This window comes from Pelodiscus sinensis, chromosome 17 (assembly GCF_052426305.1).
Source record: "Pelodiscus sinensis isolate ZL-2025 chromosome 17, ASM5242630v1, whole genome shotgun sequence".
NCBI classification, from domain to species: domain Eukaryota; kingdom Metazoa; phylum Chordata; order Testudines; family Trionychidae; genus Pelodiscus; species Pelodiscus sinensis.
This window is the reverse complement of record NC_143068.1, coordinates 29204031-29222898: the sequence shown is the minus strand read 5'-3', so window position 1 is coordinate 29222898 and position 18868 is coordinate 29204031. Positions and strand designations below refer to the sequence as shown.

Here is an 18868-nt window from a genome sequence, read left to right as displayed (position 1 = left end):
TGTAGCCCTTCCCACTGCTTAGCTACACTTCAGTTTTCAGCATGCTTGTTTGATCAAGCTAGTACAAGCCTGCATACTCGAGCTGAAAATTAGATTTTGTAGATAAACCCAAAGTTTAAACTCGCAGAAACCCCTGTGTGTACTCCCATTTTTCAGTGTAGCTGAAACCTCTTTCAAAGGGCTTAGCTACCCCAATAATTGTGCCTGCTTAACAAATGGGATGTGAATATAAAACTATTTTGTTGAACTAGTGCAAATCCATGTGTGGATGCTATTCTAACCCTCTGAGTTGTTAGGGGGTTTTGTCTTGTTTTTGAACTTACTGTAAATTGTGAACATGTTTAATTGAAACCCAAATAAACCACTCAAACTGAAATCAGAGTATCTACACAGGACTTCACACTGATTTAACTAACCTGACACATGTTTCTGTGCAGACCAGGATGACTGACCTAAGCTAAACTGAAACAAATAGGCTGTGTCTAGACTGGCAATTGTTTCTGCAAATTCAGCTGCTTTTGCGGAAAAACTTGCCAGCTGTCTACACTGGCCGCTTGAATTTCCACAAGAACACTGACGATCTCATGTAAGAAATCAGTGCTTCTTGCGGAAATACGATGCTGCTCCCGTTCAGGCAAAAGTCCTTTTGTGCAAAAGCTTTTGCGCAAGAGGGCCAGTGTAGACAGCTCAGATTTGTTTTGCACAAAAAAGCCCCGATTGCGAAAATGGCGATCGGGGCTTTTTTGTGCAAAAGCACGTCTAGATTGGCACGGACGCTTTTCCGCAAAAAGTGCTTTTGCGGAAAAGCATCCGTGCCAATCTAGACACTATTTTCTGCAAATGCTTTTAACGGAAAACTTTTCCGTTAAAAGCATTTGCGGAAAATCATGCCAGTCTAGACGTAGCCACATTGTTTAAATAGAAATCAAAGTCCCCAGAGCCTTTTTGCACCATTTTGACTAAGTTGGTTCCTAGTCACATCTAAACGGAGGCAACTTTGTTCATGGGCAAGCTTCTATTCTCACCTCTATGGGAACTAGTAACTACCACATTCTCTTGCACCTCCAGAGACCTGAGTCAGGCCCCACAAACATCTGTGGAAAGACTCCTATTGACTTGAATGGACTTTGGCTCAGTCCCCATAACAACTCTATCCAGAATAGTGTCCAGTCCTGTGACTTCATTGGACGAATCACCTCAAGAAGGTGACAAGAGCAAAATAGTGCCAGCCATTTGCTGAGGAGCACTGTACCGTGATGCCACAGAAGGGCAAGTGTATACGTGAGGGGAATTCCTGTCCCTCAGGCTGTGGGTACGTCTAGACTACCGCGTTTTGTCGACGGAAGTTTTGTCGGCAGATACTGTCGACAAAACTTCCGTCAACAAAGAGCGTCCAGACACATTGAGTTCTGTCGACAAAGCAAGCTGCTTTGTCGACAGAACTCCGTAGTCTGGACGCAACCGTTACAGGCAATAACACCTTCTGTCGACAGAGTTCTGTCCACAGAAGGTGTTATGCCTCGTAAAATGAGGTTTACCAGCGTCGACAAAACTGCTGAGTTCTGTCGACGTTATGTCGACAGAACTCAGCGGTAGTGTAGACGCTGGTATAGTTTTGTCGACAAAAGTCCACTTTTGTCGACAAAACTAGGTAGTCTAGACACACCCAGAGTGTTCTATTGACTGTTCACCCATATTTCCATGTGAGGCCCTACAAAATAGATGGGGCAGAGTGGGGAAGCCAGGTAGCATTCCTGCCCACCCCAGTGCGTCTCTTTTTCATTTCTGACAATGATGGATTGTCAGACGCTGGGCTGATATAGCTGTGTCAGCAGTTGGTTAATTTATAATGACAAAATGCAGCAAGGTCAGCGAGCTGGAAAGAATGGCGTTTGCTAAAATGGCAGTTGGTAATGACAGCCCTGGACAGTTCTGACAGGTGATGGCTCTGGTGAGGCAAGAGGGAAAAGAGCCCTGAGTGGTTCTGCTTTAGCAAGTTTAATAAAATGCCTGGAGAGGTGAAAATAGGAGCAACAAGGAAACTGCTACGTGCCTTTATGGTGAAGAAAGTCACTCCTGTATATTCTGGTGAATAGCTCACACTTTGGGAAGGTGCAGGGAGAAAGGATGGCGGTTGGGAGGGGCAGGGAAACAGAAGAGAAATTACACACCTGTTGTGCATTATTTGCAGAACATTGTTTTTTGTACGGTGAAATGCCCCTGTAGTCCCCACTGTTGGCATGTGTAGAAAAGGGGAGGCCAACCTGTTACAGACAAAGAGCCAAAATAGTGATGGATACAGCGCAAAGAGCCAAGGCAAAGAAGTTACTGAGCAAAAAAAAAAGAAAAAAAGCTGCCCCTTTAAGAAGCCCAAGCAGGCTTCCGTCGGCCGCAGCATCAGATCTCGCTGCCTCAAGTGGTGCCCTGACCAGATAAGGAAAAAAGGTCAGAGCAGGGGAACAGAGAACAACCGCAGGTGCAGGAGCTGTAATTTTTCCTTTAAAGAGCTGCATGTGGCTCGCGAGCCATGGGTTGGCCACCCCGGTACAGAATGTCATCAGGTTTTTAGGCACATGTTGTTTCCGTGAATTATGGGTGGATATCACCTTTCTTTCAGGCTACACCTACACTGTGAGCTGGGGCATGATTCTCAGCTCTGATAGACATACTTGCACTAGGTCTCCTCTGAGCTTGTGCCCAAAAATAGTAGTGTGGCCATGCTAGCACAAAAAGTGGCAGCAATGGCACAAACTAGCCACCCTGAGTATGTACTCAGTCGGGTTTGCTCTTGGTACAGGTATCCCATTTCACTGCTGTCTGTGCTACCGCAGCTATGCAACTATTATTAGCATGCGAACTCAAATGAGAGCTAGTGTGGGTGTGTCTATGGGAGCGGGGAATCACACCCCTAGCTCACAGAGTAGATGTTGCCAGACTCCAGTAAGTGTGTTGACACCTAAATCTGTGTGACATAGCTCTCTCCTCCCCTCGGAGCAAGACTCCATCTCTTTTCTTCCTTCCTTCTCATTTTGTCTTTTATGACCCTTTCATGGAGCATACTTCTAGGCTGCATCTACACTGGCATGATTTTGCACAAATACTTTTAACGGAAGAGTTTTTCCGTTAAAAGTGTTTGCGCAAGAGAGCGTCTATACTGGCATGTGCCTTTGTGCAAAAGATTTGCTTTTGCGCAAAAGCATCCGTACCAGTGTAGACACTCTTGTGCAAGAAAGCTCCAATGGCCATTTTAGCCATCAGGCTTTCTTGCGCAAGAAATTGATGTTACCTGTCTACACTGGCCTCTTGCACAAGAACACTTGCGCAAGAGTTCTTATCCTTGAGCGGGAGCGTCAGAGTATTTGCGCAAGAAGCACTGATTTTGTACATTACAACGTCAGTGTTCTTGCGCAAATACTCGCGGCCAGTGTAGACAAGTGGCAAGATTTTGCGCAAAAGCAGACACAGCCCTAGAGTAGCAGTTACATCCTGGTGATAACCAAGAAAATGCTAAAATATCATCGGAACAGCCAATTTCATATATCTCCCATTCAGTTTTGCCCACCACCTGAAAAAATGATAAGCCTCTGAAATATCAGGTGTTAGCCCAAATGCAACCTCCAAATCTTTTGAGGGTTTTTTGGTACTTTCTCTACAAATGTACAAAACATTAAGGAGAGGAAAGATTGGTGACTATAAATTGTAGCAAAAGTAGTGCTAATATTCCTGAGCAATTTAGGCTCCAAGTTCTCACATAATTGCACATGTAAAAGACCATGAATATTTTTTACCTAATTAACATGTGTAGTCACAATAAATATGCACTTAAGTCATTTGACCCTGTGATTCGTGACTGGATGCATGACTGCAGTAACTGTGTGTTAAAAACATACAGGTAGGTCCAAATATCTGGACCCAGATGTGGCATTTTATTTCCTAAACTCATCTGACATCATATCAAGCTGAGTTATTCTTGTCCAAGAGGAAAACTGAGTATTTTACATTGGTCCCTAATTTCATGAACCAGAAAATCAGTCTGACAATTGTGATTATATTTTTACACCTTGGCTATGTCTAGTCTGGCCAGTTTTTCCAGAAAGTCAGCCGCTTTTCCAGAAAAACTTGCCAGCTGTCTACACTGTCCACTTGAATTTCCGCAAAAGCACTAACTTCCTACTGTAAGAAATAAGTGCTTTTTCCGGAAATACTATGCTGCTCCCGTTCGGGCAAAACTTTTGCGCAAAAGGGCCAGTGTAGACAGCGGAGATTTGTTTTGCGCAAAAAAGCCCCGATCGCGAAAATGGCAACTGGGGCTTTTTTTGAGCAAAAGTGAGTCTAGATTGGCCAGGGACGCTTTTCCACAAAAAGTGCTTTTGCAGAAAAGCGTCCGTGCCAATCTAGACGCTCTGTTCCGAAAATGCTTTTAATGGAAAACTTTTCCGTTAAAAGCATTTCCGGAAAATCATGCCAGTCTAGACACAGCCCTTGTTGTTTTTCAAATTGATATCTTTTCTACTGACCCAGGGCAGACTCCAGCTAGTTGGTCTAGGAATTAGCTTGTTGACTCAATGGATGCCTCCCTCTATCTGGTGTCTCCCCGTGTTCTCACTACTCTCTCTAGTCCAGATGTGTGTCATTCATGGACCTTGGCGTCCTCTTCAGGACACTGCCCCTGGCACTGCCCACTCCAGTGTCTGAGCTCCCCTTCCAGGGGTTGGTGTTTATCCTGGTTGCACTCCAGGGTCCTCCCTTCCCCGGGGCACCCTGTTCCCCTCCCAGGGAACAGCCAGTTCCCCTGGACCCACCTTGCCTCAGTGACCCTACACCAGTCTTCATCTAGCCTCTGCCTCAGGGGCAAACTGCAGTCTGGAATGGCCGCTCATCACTAGCAGAGGGGTGGGGAACCTGCTGCTTCTGCCTAACCTGGCTGCTTTAGACCCTGCAACCTGGAAGCTTGCTTGGTCAGAGCTTCTCCAGCCCTATTCTACCTCCAGGAAGCTTCCTGCTTCCCTGGCAGTCAGATCCCTCTTACTCTCTCTTCAGAGCAGCAGCCTTAGTTAGCTAGTTCCCTACCTCCAGCAGTTCTTTATATAGCCCCCAGCTGAGCCCTCATTAGCAAGAACTGCCTCAGCTGGGGCTTCTGCTGTCAGCTCTTGCTCAGGGCTGGGGTTTTGCCCTTAAAGGGCCAGTACAGGGCAAACACCCTGTCACAGCTACATAGAATAAAAGGAGTGAAATATTGTCTGCCAGAACTTCATTAGGTGGAGATCAGACAAATGGATTGGCAGACAAAGGTCTAATAAAAGATTTCCTGCTACCTTGCAGTGATTATTTGCTAGGTCTTTGTAGAACGGGTTCAGAAGTGTCAGCTTTTTTTATGACCATGCTCTGATCAGACAAGACACATGGACCTGGAATTGAAATGTTGTTTTTCCATCTTCTTCAATGTGATGCAGATGTGGTTGCTCAAAGGTTTTGCGCAGACTCCTGGCTGGCTCTGCTTGCTGTTCGGCGCATGCGTGCAGTATCATGATGACATACTGCTTCTTGGAGCGCTTTGCACAGTGACTCCATATCACTGCAATTGGTGGAACTCCTGAGATTCAACTTCCAGACTGCTGCTTCTCTTCTTCCTGACTTTTCATGTGCTCCCTCTTCTTTCTGCCTATGCATCCATCTAGCTAGCTATTTACATTACCTGCAACACCAGATATCCCAATATACTTCTCGGCTACGTCTACACTGGCATGATTTTCCGAAAATGCTTTTAACGGAAAAGTTTTCCGTTAAAAGCATTTTCGGAAAAGCGCGTCTAGATTGGCAGGATGCTTTTCCGCAAAAGCACTTTTTGCGGAAAAGTGTCCATGGCCAATCTAGATGCGCTTTTCCGCAAAAAAGCCCCGATCGCCATATTCGCGATTGGGGCTTTTTTGCGGAAAACAGTACTGTGCTGTCTACACTGGCCCTTTTGCGCAAAAGTCTTTCGGAAAAAGACTTTTGCCCGAACGGGAGCAGCATAGTATTTCCGGAAAATCACTGACGATCTTACATGAGATCGTCGGTGCTTTTCCGGAAATTCAAGCGGCCAGTGTAGACAGCTGGCAAATTTTTCCGGAAAAGTTGCTGATTTTCTGGAAAAACTTGCCAGTCTAGACACAGCCCTCTAGAGCCATTGGCTGAGCAGGATAACCCAGCTCATTTACGCACGTGCACTTCTTAGGGGAGTGGGAAATCTAAGTTAATAATCAGGCTGCTAAAATGTACATGCCTCTGTTTATTCAGTTGACACATTGTTTTTCATCATGTGCTCGAGACACAAACATTTTTGAGACAGTTTGTGTCTTTACTTTTAAACCTGCCTCTGTCCCTTCTTGTCATCTGGAAACTGTTTATCATAGAATGGCCATTTTTAAAATTCTCTTACCCAGGCCTGATCCTTGGCTTTAAGTCTATACCAGCATTCTTCCAATCATTTGATTATAGGAACATAATTTTTGTTAGCCATCCTGGAAGTGATTTGCATTCAAGAAGAGAACAGATAGAGCATCTCTGGGATAGCTCTGGGACATGAGCACATGTTATCGAATGGAAGTGAGAGGAAACGCATTGTTGATAATGACGACTCCCCCAGCCCTCCTCCTGATGTCAGAGAAGTGAAATCCATTTCTTGGCCTTTAAGTATTATTGGGAACAGACAACCTGAGCTTAAGCAATGATAAAAGTCGTTCCCTTGCTGTCTCTGTAAGAGGCAAGCACTCTGCCTGCACTGCTAGGAGATAAGCCTGATTGTTTCCCTTTTTGATAATCCATTTTTCCCACTTAAAAGATGCAAAATTATTCAGCCATCAAGCTCTTAGGGCTTGCGCGCCTGGGCAGAGCTTGCTTTGAGAGCCATTACTGCTGGCTTGTCTGACAATTAATGAATGGGGGAGCAGGGTTCAGCTCTGTAAGCCTCAAACAGCCAGCTGATTCTGTGGGTGCAAGAGTGGAAAATTGCTTCTAATATAAAGATGTAGGAGATATAATGGGAAAAACTCTTCTACTGTATTAGATTTTTTTGAGGGGGGGGAGGAGGGTTCCTCCTTTTAACACCATCGCTGTTCTGGAGAATTGCAAATAGAGAGCAAGAAGGTCCAGCGGCAGTTTAAATTGAAATGTGAGCTTGGCTGGCCTTCGGCATGCTCTGGAGAGGGAGTTTGTATCACCACTTCTCTCATATTTCTTTTCAGCTTGAAGGCTAAGGGATGTAGCAGTAATGCTTAAATAGCCACCTGTCAAGAAATGGAGGGAGTGTAGATATATACCAATCTCTGTTCCTCTCTGAAATAACTGGGAATGGAAAAGTATGTCCCAACACACCTCCCACTTCTAGTTATCTTTTTTGGCGTGTTTTGAGAAAAATTGCAAATGCGTCACAGACTGTTTTTGAAGTTCTTGCCTGATTTCTGTTTTTTTTTTGCCCTGTTTTTAATGAGCTACTTCTATGATTTTTATATATCATTAATTAAATGCCCTTTTGCAATAAGGAAAACTAAATGTTAACACGCTGCAGTAGGAGTCCAGGGATTCTAATCCTGGTTTCCCAACTAAAGCTTAGCAAACACAGGTCAATACAATGTTTGTCCTGAATGCCTTTTTCCTATGTTTGGTCTTTGCTGGGGTCCCACAAAGAGTTATTGCCAAGGACACCTGTAAGAATCAGCATTGATTTCGGTGTGCTGAGAAAGCAACACCTCTATTCCTCTCCCTTACCCCAAAAAACTGTGGGCAAAATTTCTCATCTCCTTTTCAGAACTGTGTGCGCAAAAAATCACTTGTATCTGCTTACACAAGGCCATCTCAATCACAAAGACATGCAAGCATAATGCTTGGTTATGCTGATCTTTTGTGCATGCCAGTTACTGCCTGCTCTACTCGAAAGTGCCCATGTTTTCCCCAGACAACTCTTAAAAACTGAGAGGGGTTGTCTCTCTAGACTTCACTCTTTTCTGAGCGCATAAACCCACTTGTGCTTCCAGCTGAGACTTTTATGGTACAGTACTGAGCCCTTTGTATTTAGCATTCTTCTACCTGCCAGACCTGACATCTGGTCTGCAGCTTATCTAGGCTCAGTTCAAAATGAAGGTTTGCTGATGTCCGATGGGTAAAAGTCCATCTCCGGCAGCAGAGCTGACTATGAGGACTTTCAAAGAGGAAAGCTGTCCTATTGTTTTCCCTCTTGCCAGCTGTCTGTAGAAGCAGTCCACCTTCTGCAGAGAGGAATCCAGACAGCGCTGGAAAGGGCTCTTCACATCAGTCATGCAAAAACCTGATGCAGGCAGGTGCCAGATGGGGGGAGACTTATCCATCTAGACTACCGCGTTTTGTCGACGGAAGTTTTGTCGACAGATACTGTCGACAAAACTTCCGTCGACAATTTGCGTCCAGACACATGGAGTTCTGTCGACAAAGCAAGCCGCTTTGTCGACAGAACTCCGTAGTCTGGACGCAGTGTTACAGGCAATAACACCTTCTGTCGACAGAGTTCTGTCGACAGAAAGTGTTATGCCTCGTAAAACGAGGTATACCAGCGTCGACAAAACCGCGGAGTTCTGTCGACGTTATGTCGACAGAACTCCGCGGTAGTGTAGACGCTGGTATTGTTTTGTCGACAAAAGTCCACTTTTGTCGACAAAACTAGGTAGTCTAGACACACCCTTAGGCTAGGTCTATACTATAGCCTTTTTTTGGAAAAAGCTACGCAAATTGTGTCTAGACAGGGCCAAATGGCAGAAAAGCCTCCTCTTTCAGAGGTGCCCTTATTCCTCATAGAACAAAGGCTGTGGGGGGAAGGGATAGCTCAGTGGTTTGAGCATTGGCCTGCTAAACCCAGGGTTGTGAGTTCAATCCTTGTGGAGGCCATTTGGGGCAAAAATTGTCAGGGATGGTACTTGGTCCTGCTGAGAAGGCAGGGGACTGGACTCCATGACCTTTCAAGGTCCCTTCCAGTTCTAGGAGATAGGCAATCTCCATTATTAAGAAGTATACAGGGCTCCTCTAAAAAGCAAATTTACTCTTCTGAAAAAAAACAAAACAGAAGAACACACACATTCCTTGGACATAGTGGAGTTTTTCTGGGATGCCTCCGGTATCCCAGAAAAACCCAGCAGTCTACACGTATCCTTAATTGGGAAATGGGGGGGGTGAGTGAAGCATTGTAGACAAAGCTACTGGGGTGGGGGAGAAAACCACTACAGTTGAGAAGGCCACTGGGGCAAAGCTGATCTAGATTTGATTTTAACAAATTGGGAGGAAGTGGTTGAAAATTTGAAAGTGGAAGGCAGCTTGGGTGAAAGTGATTATGAAAATATAGAGTTCATGATTCCAAGGAATGGTAAAAGGGAGAACAGCAAAATAGAGACAATGGATTTCAGGAAGGCAGATATTAATAAACTCAGGTCCCATGGGAAGCAAGACTAAGAGGAAAAACAACTGAAGAGAGCTGGCAGTTTTTCAAAGGGACATTATTAAGGGCCCAAAAGCAAACTATACCACTGCATAGGAAATATAGAAAGTTTGCAGATGATACCAAGCTTGGAGGGGTTGCAAGTGCTTTGGAGGATAGGGTTATAATTCAAAATCTGGACACAACAGAGAAATGGCCTGAGATAAATAAGATTAAGTTTAAAAAGGGCAAATGTAAAGAACTCCACTAAGGCAGGAGCAATCAGTTTCACACATAGGCTGTGTCTAGACTGCATCCCTTTTCCGTAAAAGGGATGCAAATTAGACACATCGCAATTGCAAATGAAGCAGGGATTTAAATCCCCCCGCTTCATTTGCATAAAAATGGCTGCCGCTTTTTTCCAGCTTGGAGCTTTACCGGGAACAAGCGCCAGTCTAGACGCGGATCTTTCAGAAAATAAAGCCTTTTCTGAAAGATCCCTTATTCCTCTGGAAGGCTTTATTTTCCGAAAGATCTGCATCTAGACTGGCACATTTTTCCGGTAAAGCGCGGAGCCGGAAAAAAGCAGCAGCCATTTTTATGCAAATGAAGCGGGGGGAATTTAAAACACTGCTTCATTTGCAATTGCGATGTAACTAATTTGCATCCCTTTTACGGAAAAGGGATGCAGTCTAGACACAACCATACAGAATGGGAAGTGACTGTCTAGGAGGGAGTGTTGCTGAAAGGCATCTAGGGGTCAAAGTGGACCACAAGCTAAATATGTGTCAACAGTGCGACACTGTTGCAAAAAAAAGCAAACATGATTCTGAGATGCATTAACTGGAGTGTTGAGAGCAAGACACAAGGGCTACATCTACATTGGTCCCTATTCCGTAATAGGGATGCTAATGTAGCACTTGGGAATAGGCAAATCCGCGGGGGATTTAAATATCCCCCGCGGGATTTGCATTTTCAGGGCTGCCGCTTTTTTCCGGCTTGTAGATAAGCCGGAGAAAAGCGCCAGTCTGGACGCGATCCTCCGGAAAATAAGCTCTTTTCCGGAGGATCTCTTATTCCCACTTGAAAGTGGGTCAATGTAGACGTAGCCAAGAAGTCATTTTTCTGCTCTACTCTGATTAGGTCTCAGTTGGAGTATTGTGTCCAGTTCTGGGCACCACATTTCAAAAAAGATGTGGAAAAATTGGAGAAGGTCCAGAGAAGAGCAACAAAAACTATTAAAGGTCTAGAAAACATGAGCTATGAGGGAAGACTAAAAGAATTGGGCTTGTTTAGTTTAGAAAAGAGAAGAGTCAGAGGGGACATGACAGCAATTTTCAAGTATCTAAAAGGGGGTTAATAAGGAGGAGGGAGAAAAATTGTTCTCCTTGGCTTGTGATGATAGGACAAGAAGCAATGGGCTTAAATTGCTGCAAGGGAGGTTTAGGTTGGACATTAGGAAAAACTTCATAGTTGTCAGGGTGGTTAAAACACTGGAATAAATTGCCTAGGGAGGTTGTAGAATTTCCATCACTGGAGATATTTAAGAGCAGGATAGACAGACATCTATCAGGGATGATCTAGATGGTGCTTGGTTCTGCTGTGAGGGCAGGGAACTGGATTCGATGATCTCTCGAGGTCTCTTCCAGTTCTAGTATTCTTTGATTCTAGGACAATACCCTGTGGTACTGTGAAGCCATTTTGAATTGCTTTGTATCTGTGGTAATAAAGGCAAACTCTGAGCAAAGGATTTGGAGCTGAGTCCTTGTCTGGAGAGTGGTTTTGCCTTTTTCCGTCAGTGGATCTGCCCATTAGCTCAAGGGTGGAGGAAGAATAGGGTTGAGGGAAGTACAGCAGTGGCTTTAACAGGCTGGGTGGCTCTCACGGACAGGGAACTTGTACAGAGCATAAGTCATGTGTCCCAGGGACTGTGTACACAACATAAGCAGTGAATGCGGGGGAGCAGCAAGCTTGGGGAAACCTGCATGACTCTAAGGAAGGAGAGAGCGTATGTGTGCAGGCATTCTGTGGTAAGAGCAGGCCTGTGACTTTCCTGCCAAAATCCTGACACTTCCAGAGGCTGCAGAGGAGGGAAATTGGCCACTAAAAGCTTCTCCTCTGATATCCTGCAGCACAAAACCTGTGCCACACTAGCCTTGCACCTTGCACTAGCTTCAGTACCCTGCAGCTGGCATTCTAATTATTCTCCTCCTCTCTTCTGTGTAAACTCTACATTGTTAATGGAGTTTTCTCTGTTGTCTTTCCTTTAATATTAGGCCAGCTTCAGTATGGGTAGCACACCCCAGCTTTGCACCCTTCCCTGTCTCCTGCAAAGCTCATCCCATCTTTTGCAGTGCATATGTCAGAAACTTGTCTTTTTTTTTAACTCCATTGTCGGTGTCTCCAAAGATGTGCTTCCCAGAAAGTTAATAACAGTTCCAAAACTTCTTCCTGAGTGCTAGCTTGTCATGGGCCTGCAGGCTAGTCCATATAAGGTTCATTATAATGGGATGGTAGTTGGCTTCTCGGGACTTGGGAACAAGGAATTCATACTGTATATGAACTTCAACTTAGGCTATGCGACTTAGACTTTAATTTTCCTGTCAAAATCTGTCTCTGTTCAGACATTAGCTGAGTTATATTCAGATTATCTCCACTATAGGATGTGCCTAGATCCAGACTCTGATTTTTTGCTATTTTCCCTCCCCTTCCCCCATCTCAATCTAGGACCAACGGTCCATCAAGACCAGTATTTTAATTGAGAGCAGATGCTTTAGAGCAGTGGTTCCCAAACTTTTTGGCATCACACCCCCCTTTTTGATTTTTGAAAAAACCTCACGTCCCCCCCCAAAAAATAGCAGCAAAACTTGAGCAAAAAGGGAAAAAAAGAACTGAACTGAGCAGCAAAACGTGATGGGGGGGAGGCTGGGTCGCCATGCCCCCCCCCCTAGGATTTCTTCATGCCCCCCTGAGGGAGGCACGCCCCCCAGTTTGGGAACCCATGCTTTAGAGGAAAGTGTAAGAAGTCCTGTAGTTATTGTAGGATGTACATTGTAATTTCTATGTTTATTCCTAAAGTGAAGACTTGTTTAGAATCTAACACAGGCACGTATAAATCCTTCCCTCTTCTCCTGCCAAAAGGTATTGTTGAGTCTACATCAAAGTGACATGCAAGGTCTGTTGGGTCCCAGTGGCACTGGGCACTTAACACTTCCCCACAAAGTATTGCTACTATTATCTTTTCATCCCCCTCTCTGCCCACAAGGAGAAGTTTGTCTTTCATCAGTTGCAGGGAAATTTAAGCTGGAAGCCCCAGAGCAATATCCCAGCGGCTGCAGCTGTGATTCCAGGTTACTCAAGTATCATTTTTCCTAAAGGAAGGGGGATTTGTTATTGTTGAAAGCGCCATCTCATCATTGCCTGTCAAACTCTGGAACTCTCCCTACTGCGCTTCACTGTGTGACACCCAGAATGGCGAGTTTTAGTGCACTGAGCCAGCAAAGCTGACGGAAGCAAAGTAAAAGCTGGCTTGGGAAGCAGAGACGATGTGGAGCTCTTCAGCGAGTGTTAATTATGAAGCTATCGATCACAGTGGAGGTCAGTTCGTTAGAGTAATATGACCCAAGAGGTTGATAGTAGGTCGGTTTTGTCAGTGCAATTTAACCCAAGAGGTTGATCGTGACTGAGGTCAATAGAAGACCCAGAAGTGCAATAAATCTGAATACTGAGAGGGAAATTGACAGATGGAAATGATGGGAATTTATTAGATACATTTACAGGTAGGGGCAAAGAGGAAATTAAACTGTTAGTTCAAAAATATTTTTCATGATTACTCTGGCTATAGATCCTAGACTCTAATCTTTCCAGGTCGATAGGTTTAGACATAATTCTGAGTAGACTTGGGGCTCCATATTATTTTCCTTCTGCGGAGAATGTATTCAGTTTTCAAATCTAAATCCAGCTTCATGCTATGAACTTAACCTCTTGGTGTAAGCCACTGTCAGCAACTTTTCCCTTGAACCAACATTGGAAATAGCTTAACTGTTAGTGTGAATGATGCATGTTTTTCCACACACAAAGAACAACCATTTACCTCCAATATATCATAGTCTAAAGAAAAACAGCAAGAAAGAATAGACAGGAAATCTGTCTCCATAAGAGAGTAGCATGTTGACATGTCCTTGTGTGTCCATGACAAGTTGCAGTAGCTCTGGGAACAAAATGGCTGCCATCTCCGCTGACTGTCAGAATTCTTAGCAATGTAAATATGTTGTAAGCAGTAGCCAAAGTTGTCATCATTTGGTATTAATGTAAACCACTACATACAAGTGGAACTGCGTACAGCACCATTGCAGAAAGTGCTCGAGACCTGTTGCTGACACTTTTCAATAATGATCATTTTTTTAACGTGTATGGAACTTTTAAAAGAGCTTACACTGGTCCAGGTGCAATAGCTCTATGCTGAGAACGTGTGTTGAGAGCGTTTTTATTCCTAATGCAACTCTAATGCCATGAACCGAACCTGGGACCTCTGGAGCTCAGTGCATGAGCCTCTACTTCATGAGCTAAAAGCCAGATGTCTCTTAGCTAAGGCTGTAGAGCAGATACATTATTCTCTCTTTAAGTGTGGGACAGAACACCACAACCACATCTGTAATAGTCAGTAATGAGGTACATTTAGCAAGATTAAAATAAATAGTTGCATATTAAGCATGAAAACATCACCAAGTTGCCTTGCTCTGAAAGTTTATAGTTTACTCCAAGAACCCATTGGCTATGTCTACATTGGCACCCTTTTCCGGAAATGCTTAAAACAGAACAGTTTTCTGTTAAGTATTTCTGGAAAAGCGCGTCTACATTGGCAGGATGCTTTTCTGGAAAAGCGTCCGTGGCCAATGTAGACACGCTTTTCCGCAAAAAAGCCCCGATCGTCATTTTCGTGATCGGGGCTTTTTTGCGGAAAAGACTACTGTGCTGTCTACACTGGCCCTTTTCCGGAACAGTTTTTCTGGAAAAGGACTTTTGCCCGAACGGGAACAGCATAGTTTTTCCCGGAAAAACAATGACGATTTTACATTAGATCGTCATTGCTTTTCCGGAAAAGCAAGCGGCCAGTGTAGACAGCTGGCAAATTATTCCGGAAAAGCGGCTGCTTTTCCAGAATAAGTGGCCCAGTGTAGACACAGCCATTATGTTTTGACCTATATTTGTATGAATCTAAGATTCTCACAAATGCAGAGTGTTGATTCTATCTGAATATTTGCAGATATTCCAAATCGATTGACAGCTCTTTTTTCTCTCCAGGCACTAGCCATGTGGCCTTGGGTCCTCAGACTAATCTGGGTGCCTATAAAGTGTGTTTCTATTGTGGCCTTGCAACATGGTATGTTGAAACTACCTCACCACTGCATCCAGACATCACCATATTAATCTGGGACTGATTGACACAATGTAGCAGCATTGTGTCTCTTTTATAGTTCAGTTCATACTGATGTATCAGCTTGTTCAAAAAATTCTTCTAAACACCTTTGATCCTGTTAGTGCTCACAGAGGATGGGTTGTTTTTTCCTTCAGAAGAAAGGCTCTTCTTGACTTTAATGGCCAATTTTTTTAATAAGCTGCTTAACAATTGGCTAAGTATTTTTTCATCTCTCCCCCTAAGCAGGACTTGTGTCAATTCCTCTGTAAATGAAGATTTTTTGCATCTTTTTTCCTCCCAGGACAGCGAACTTTTGACCTTTAATATCTCCCAGCATCAGTCATGGTGGAGTGAAAACGGCCCTGGATGCATAAGGAAGGAGGCTCCCATGGCTGGTATAAAGGGACTGGACAGCCATTCTTACATCTCTGTGATTGGTTGTGCTCTCGAGTATCGCTACATTGAAGTCATGCACAGCTCAGTCCAGATTCTGGTAGCGGTGAGTACCTCCTAGTAGATCTGATCTCCAACAAAGAGTAAAACCATCCAAGAAGAAATGTAATGGGTAGCAGCACTGTTAACTTATGCAGTCACAGAAGTTGATCTGTATGTTCTGTTCCTCTCAATCTTTTTGCAAGGTCTGTGTAAATCTCTGCTAAAGAGGGTGAGTGTGGGTGGGGTTTTTTTTTAATTTCATGTTCAATCTTCAATATCTACTAGCATTTTTTTTAAATCAAAATAGTAATCAACACCAGGAGCCTAGCTCTTGCAATAACAAACCACATATACCTCTACAATAACAAATTAGTGGCAGAGGAAGGGAAACATATTTCAGTCAGGAAACAGACCTACGACAGTTGCTGTGTGTGTGTGTGAATGAGCACTCATAGAAAGGGTTGGGAGAGGGGAGATCTATGTTTCCCTATGAAAATAATATCCTCCTTCAGAAAACAACTTAATACATTCACAAAGTAGTATGTTTTCTTTCTGCTGATACCAGTGATTTATATTAAGTTTCCATCAAACATTGCCCCATCAGAGTCTTTCATGGGCATTTTTAAAATATCCTGCAGTAATGTGTTGTCCTTAATGTTCCCCATTAATTAACTGATTTTCATTTGCATGTGAAATTATTTGAAACAAAAGCTCCATTGTTTGTTTTTAAATTTGCATGGGTGCTTTATAGCTTCATTGCATCTTTTTAAACTGCTTTGTTGGTTAGGTTAGTGGCTTTCAGCACAAACAAGTTCTACTACAACTCAGAACTTTGTTTTAACCCTTGGGGTGCTTCAAATGACAGGTTTGACTGCACCTAACATAGGCTTATAGGCATGAAAAGAAAGGCACGAGAAAGGTAACACGACCCGTGCTGGAACATATTGCAAATTTCAAGGGAACGTGGGCTGTTTATGAAGGATTGTTAGTCTGGATGTTACTCATGGATGTTTTACCGACCAGTGTCCTCATGGTAGTTCCTTCCACTGTCATAAAGAAAAGCAAGGCTTTGTTTCTTAGTTCATTGTTCCCTAAGCCAGTCAATGATAGGTGTGCTCTGAAGGCTGAATGTTGAATCCATGGAGAGCAGAAGTGTCATACCTCACTTAATAGTATTCCCTCTGGCTGATTTAGGAAGCATCATTGTTGGACTTCAAAGTCCTTCCCAGTGGGGCAGACTTAAGGAGAAGGGCTTAGTTAAATGGCAAGACATGGTCCTATGTTACATGTAGGATAGGCTCTGGTATTGTGGGATCGTTCTAACTTTAGACACCAGGCCCCAAGGTAGATTGCTGCAATAAAACAGAGCCAAGTGACTTACAGGCAATGCCTCCTAGCTTAACTTAAGAAGCATAGATTCAGAGTGAGTGTTCTCAGTTGGCCAGATGGATAGAGAATCCATTGTTAGAGATTCTCTAAGCTATAGTCAGAAAGAGAAGGGAAGAGGACAAACCATGGGCCAGAAAAGACCAACAACTGCATATAAAGGAATCCAATGCATCAGGGAAGGGCAGACAAATAAGCAGTGGCAAATTTTTAAAGTGCTTCTACACAAATGCTAGGAGTCTGACTAATAACATAGGTGAACTAGAGTACCTTGTATTAAAGGAGGAGATTGACATAATAGGCATCACTGAAACCTGGTGGAATGAGGAAAATCTGTGGGACACAATCATGCCGGGATATAAAATATATCGAAAGGATAGAGCAGGCCGTGTGGGTGGCGGGGTGGCACTGTATGTGAAAGATAATGTGGAATCAAATGAAATAAAAATATTAAATGAATCCACATGTTCCATAGAATTGCTATGGATAGCAATTACATGCTCCAATAATAAGAAATTAGCAGTAGGGATATATTACCGACCACCTGACCAGGACAGCGATACTGACATTGAAATGCTGAGGGAGATTAGAGAGGCCACCAAAATAAAGAACTCTATAATAATGGGGGATTTTAATTATCCCCATATTGACTGGATACATGTCACCTCAGGAAGAGAAGCAGAGAGAAAATTTCTCAGTGGTTTAAATGACTGCTTCTCAGAGCAGCTGGTGCAGGAACCCACAAGGGGAGAGGCAATTCTTGATTTAGTCCTGAGTGGAGCGCGGGATCATGTCCAGGAGATAACCGTTACAGGACCACTTGGGAATAGTAATCATAATATAATAACATTTAATATTCCTGTGGTGGGAAGAACACCTCAGCAGTCCAGCACCCTGGCATTTAATTTCAAAAAGGGGAATTACACAAAAATGAGGAGGTTAAACAGAAATTAAAAGGCACAATGACTAGAGCCAAATCCCTGCAAGCTGCATGGAAACTTTTTAAAGACACCATAATAGAGGCCCAACTTAAATGTATACCCCAAATTAAAAAACATAGCAAGAGAGCTAAAAAAGAATCGCCGTGGCTTAACCACCATGTAAAACAAGCAGTGAGGGACAAAAAGGTATCTTTTAAGAAGTGGAAGTCCAATCCTAGTGTGATAAATAGAAAGGAACATAAACACTGTCAAATCAAGTGTAAAATGTAATAAAAGAGGCAAAAAAAGATTGAGGAACAGCTAGCCAAAAATTCAAAAAGAAATAAAATGTTTTTTAAGTACATTAGAAGCAGGAAGCCTGCTAAAAAAAACCTGTGGGTCCCCTAGATGATCAAGATATAAAAGGAGCAATCAAGGACGATAAAGCCATTGCGGAGAAACTAAATGATTTCTTTGCTTCAGTTTTCATGGCTGAGGACATAGGGGAGATTCCCGAATCTGCACCGTCCTTTGTGGGTGATGAATCTGAGGAACTGTCCCGGATTGAAGTGTCATTAGAGGAGGTTTTGGAACAAATAGAAAAACTTAATGTTAACAAATCTCCGGGAGCAGATGGCATTCATCCAAGGGTTCTAAAAGAACTCAAATGGGAAATTGCTGAACTATTATCTGTGGTTTGTAACCTATCCTTTAAATTGGCTTCCATACCTAATGACTGGAAGGTAGCCAACGTGACATCAATATTTAAAAAGGGCTCTAGAGGCGATCCTGGCAATTACAGACCGGTAAGCCTAACTTCAGTACTGGGCAAACTAGTCGAAACAATAGTAAAAAATAAAATTGAGGCATGTAGAAGACCATAATCTGTTGGACAAAAGTCAACATGGTTTCTGTAAAGGGAAATCCTGTCTTACTAATCTATTAGAGTTCTTTTAAGGGGTTAACAAACATGCGGACAAGGGGGATCCAGTAGATATAGTATACTTAGATTTTCAGAAAGCCTTTGACAAGGTCCCTCACCAAAGGCTCTTGTGTAAATTACATGGCCATGGGATAAGAGGGAAGGTCCTTTCTTGGATTGAGAATTGGTTAAATGACAGGAAACAAAGGGTAGGAATAAATGGTAAATTTTCAGATTGGAGAGGGGTAACTAGTGGTGTACCCCAAGGGTCAGTCCTGGGACCAATCCTTTTCAACTTATTCATAAATGATCTGGAGAAAGGGGTAAGCAGTGAGGTGGTAAAGTTTGCAGATGATACCAAACTG

General features: G+C 43.4%; 1 protein-coding gene across 2 annotated transcripts in view; it reads left to right on the top strand.

The window, feature by feature from the left end:
- The window catches only part of NKAIN4 (sodium/potassium transporting ATPase interacting 4), a 112666-nt gene that overhangs the window by 59803 nt on the left and 33995 nt on the right, over positions 1–18868 (top strand). The window contains exon 4 of one of the 2 annotated variants that reach the window (XM_075901054.2): positions 15142–15339. The exons of the other annotated variant lie outside the window; for it this stretch is intronic. Within the exon in view, the coding sequence (XP_075757169.1) occupies positions 15142–15339 (198 nt within the window). The remainder of the gene's footprint in view (positions 1–15141; positions 15340–18868) is intronic. 2 annotated transcript variants of the gene reach the window in all.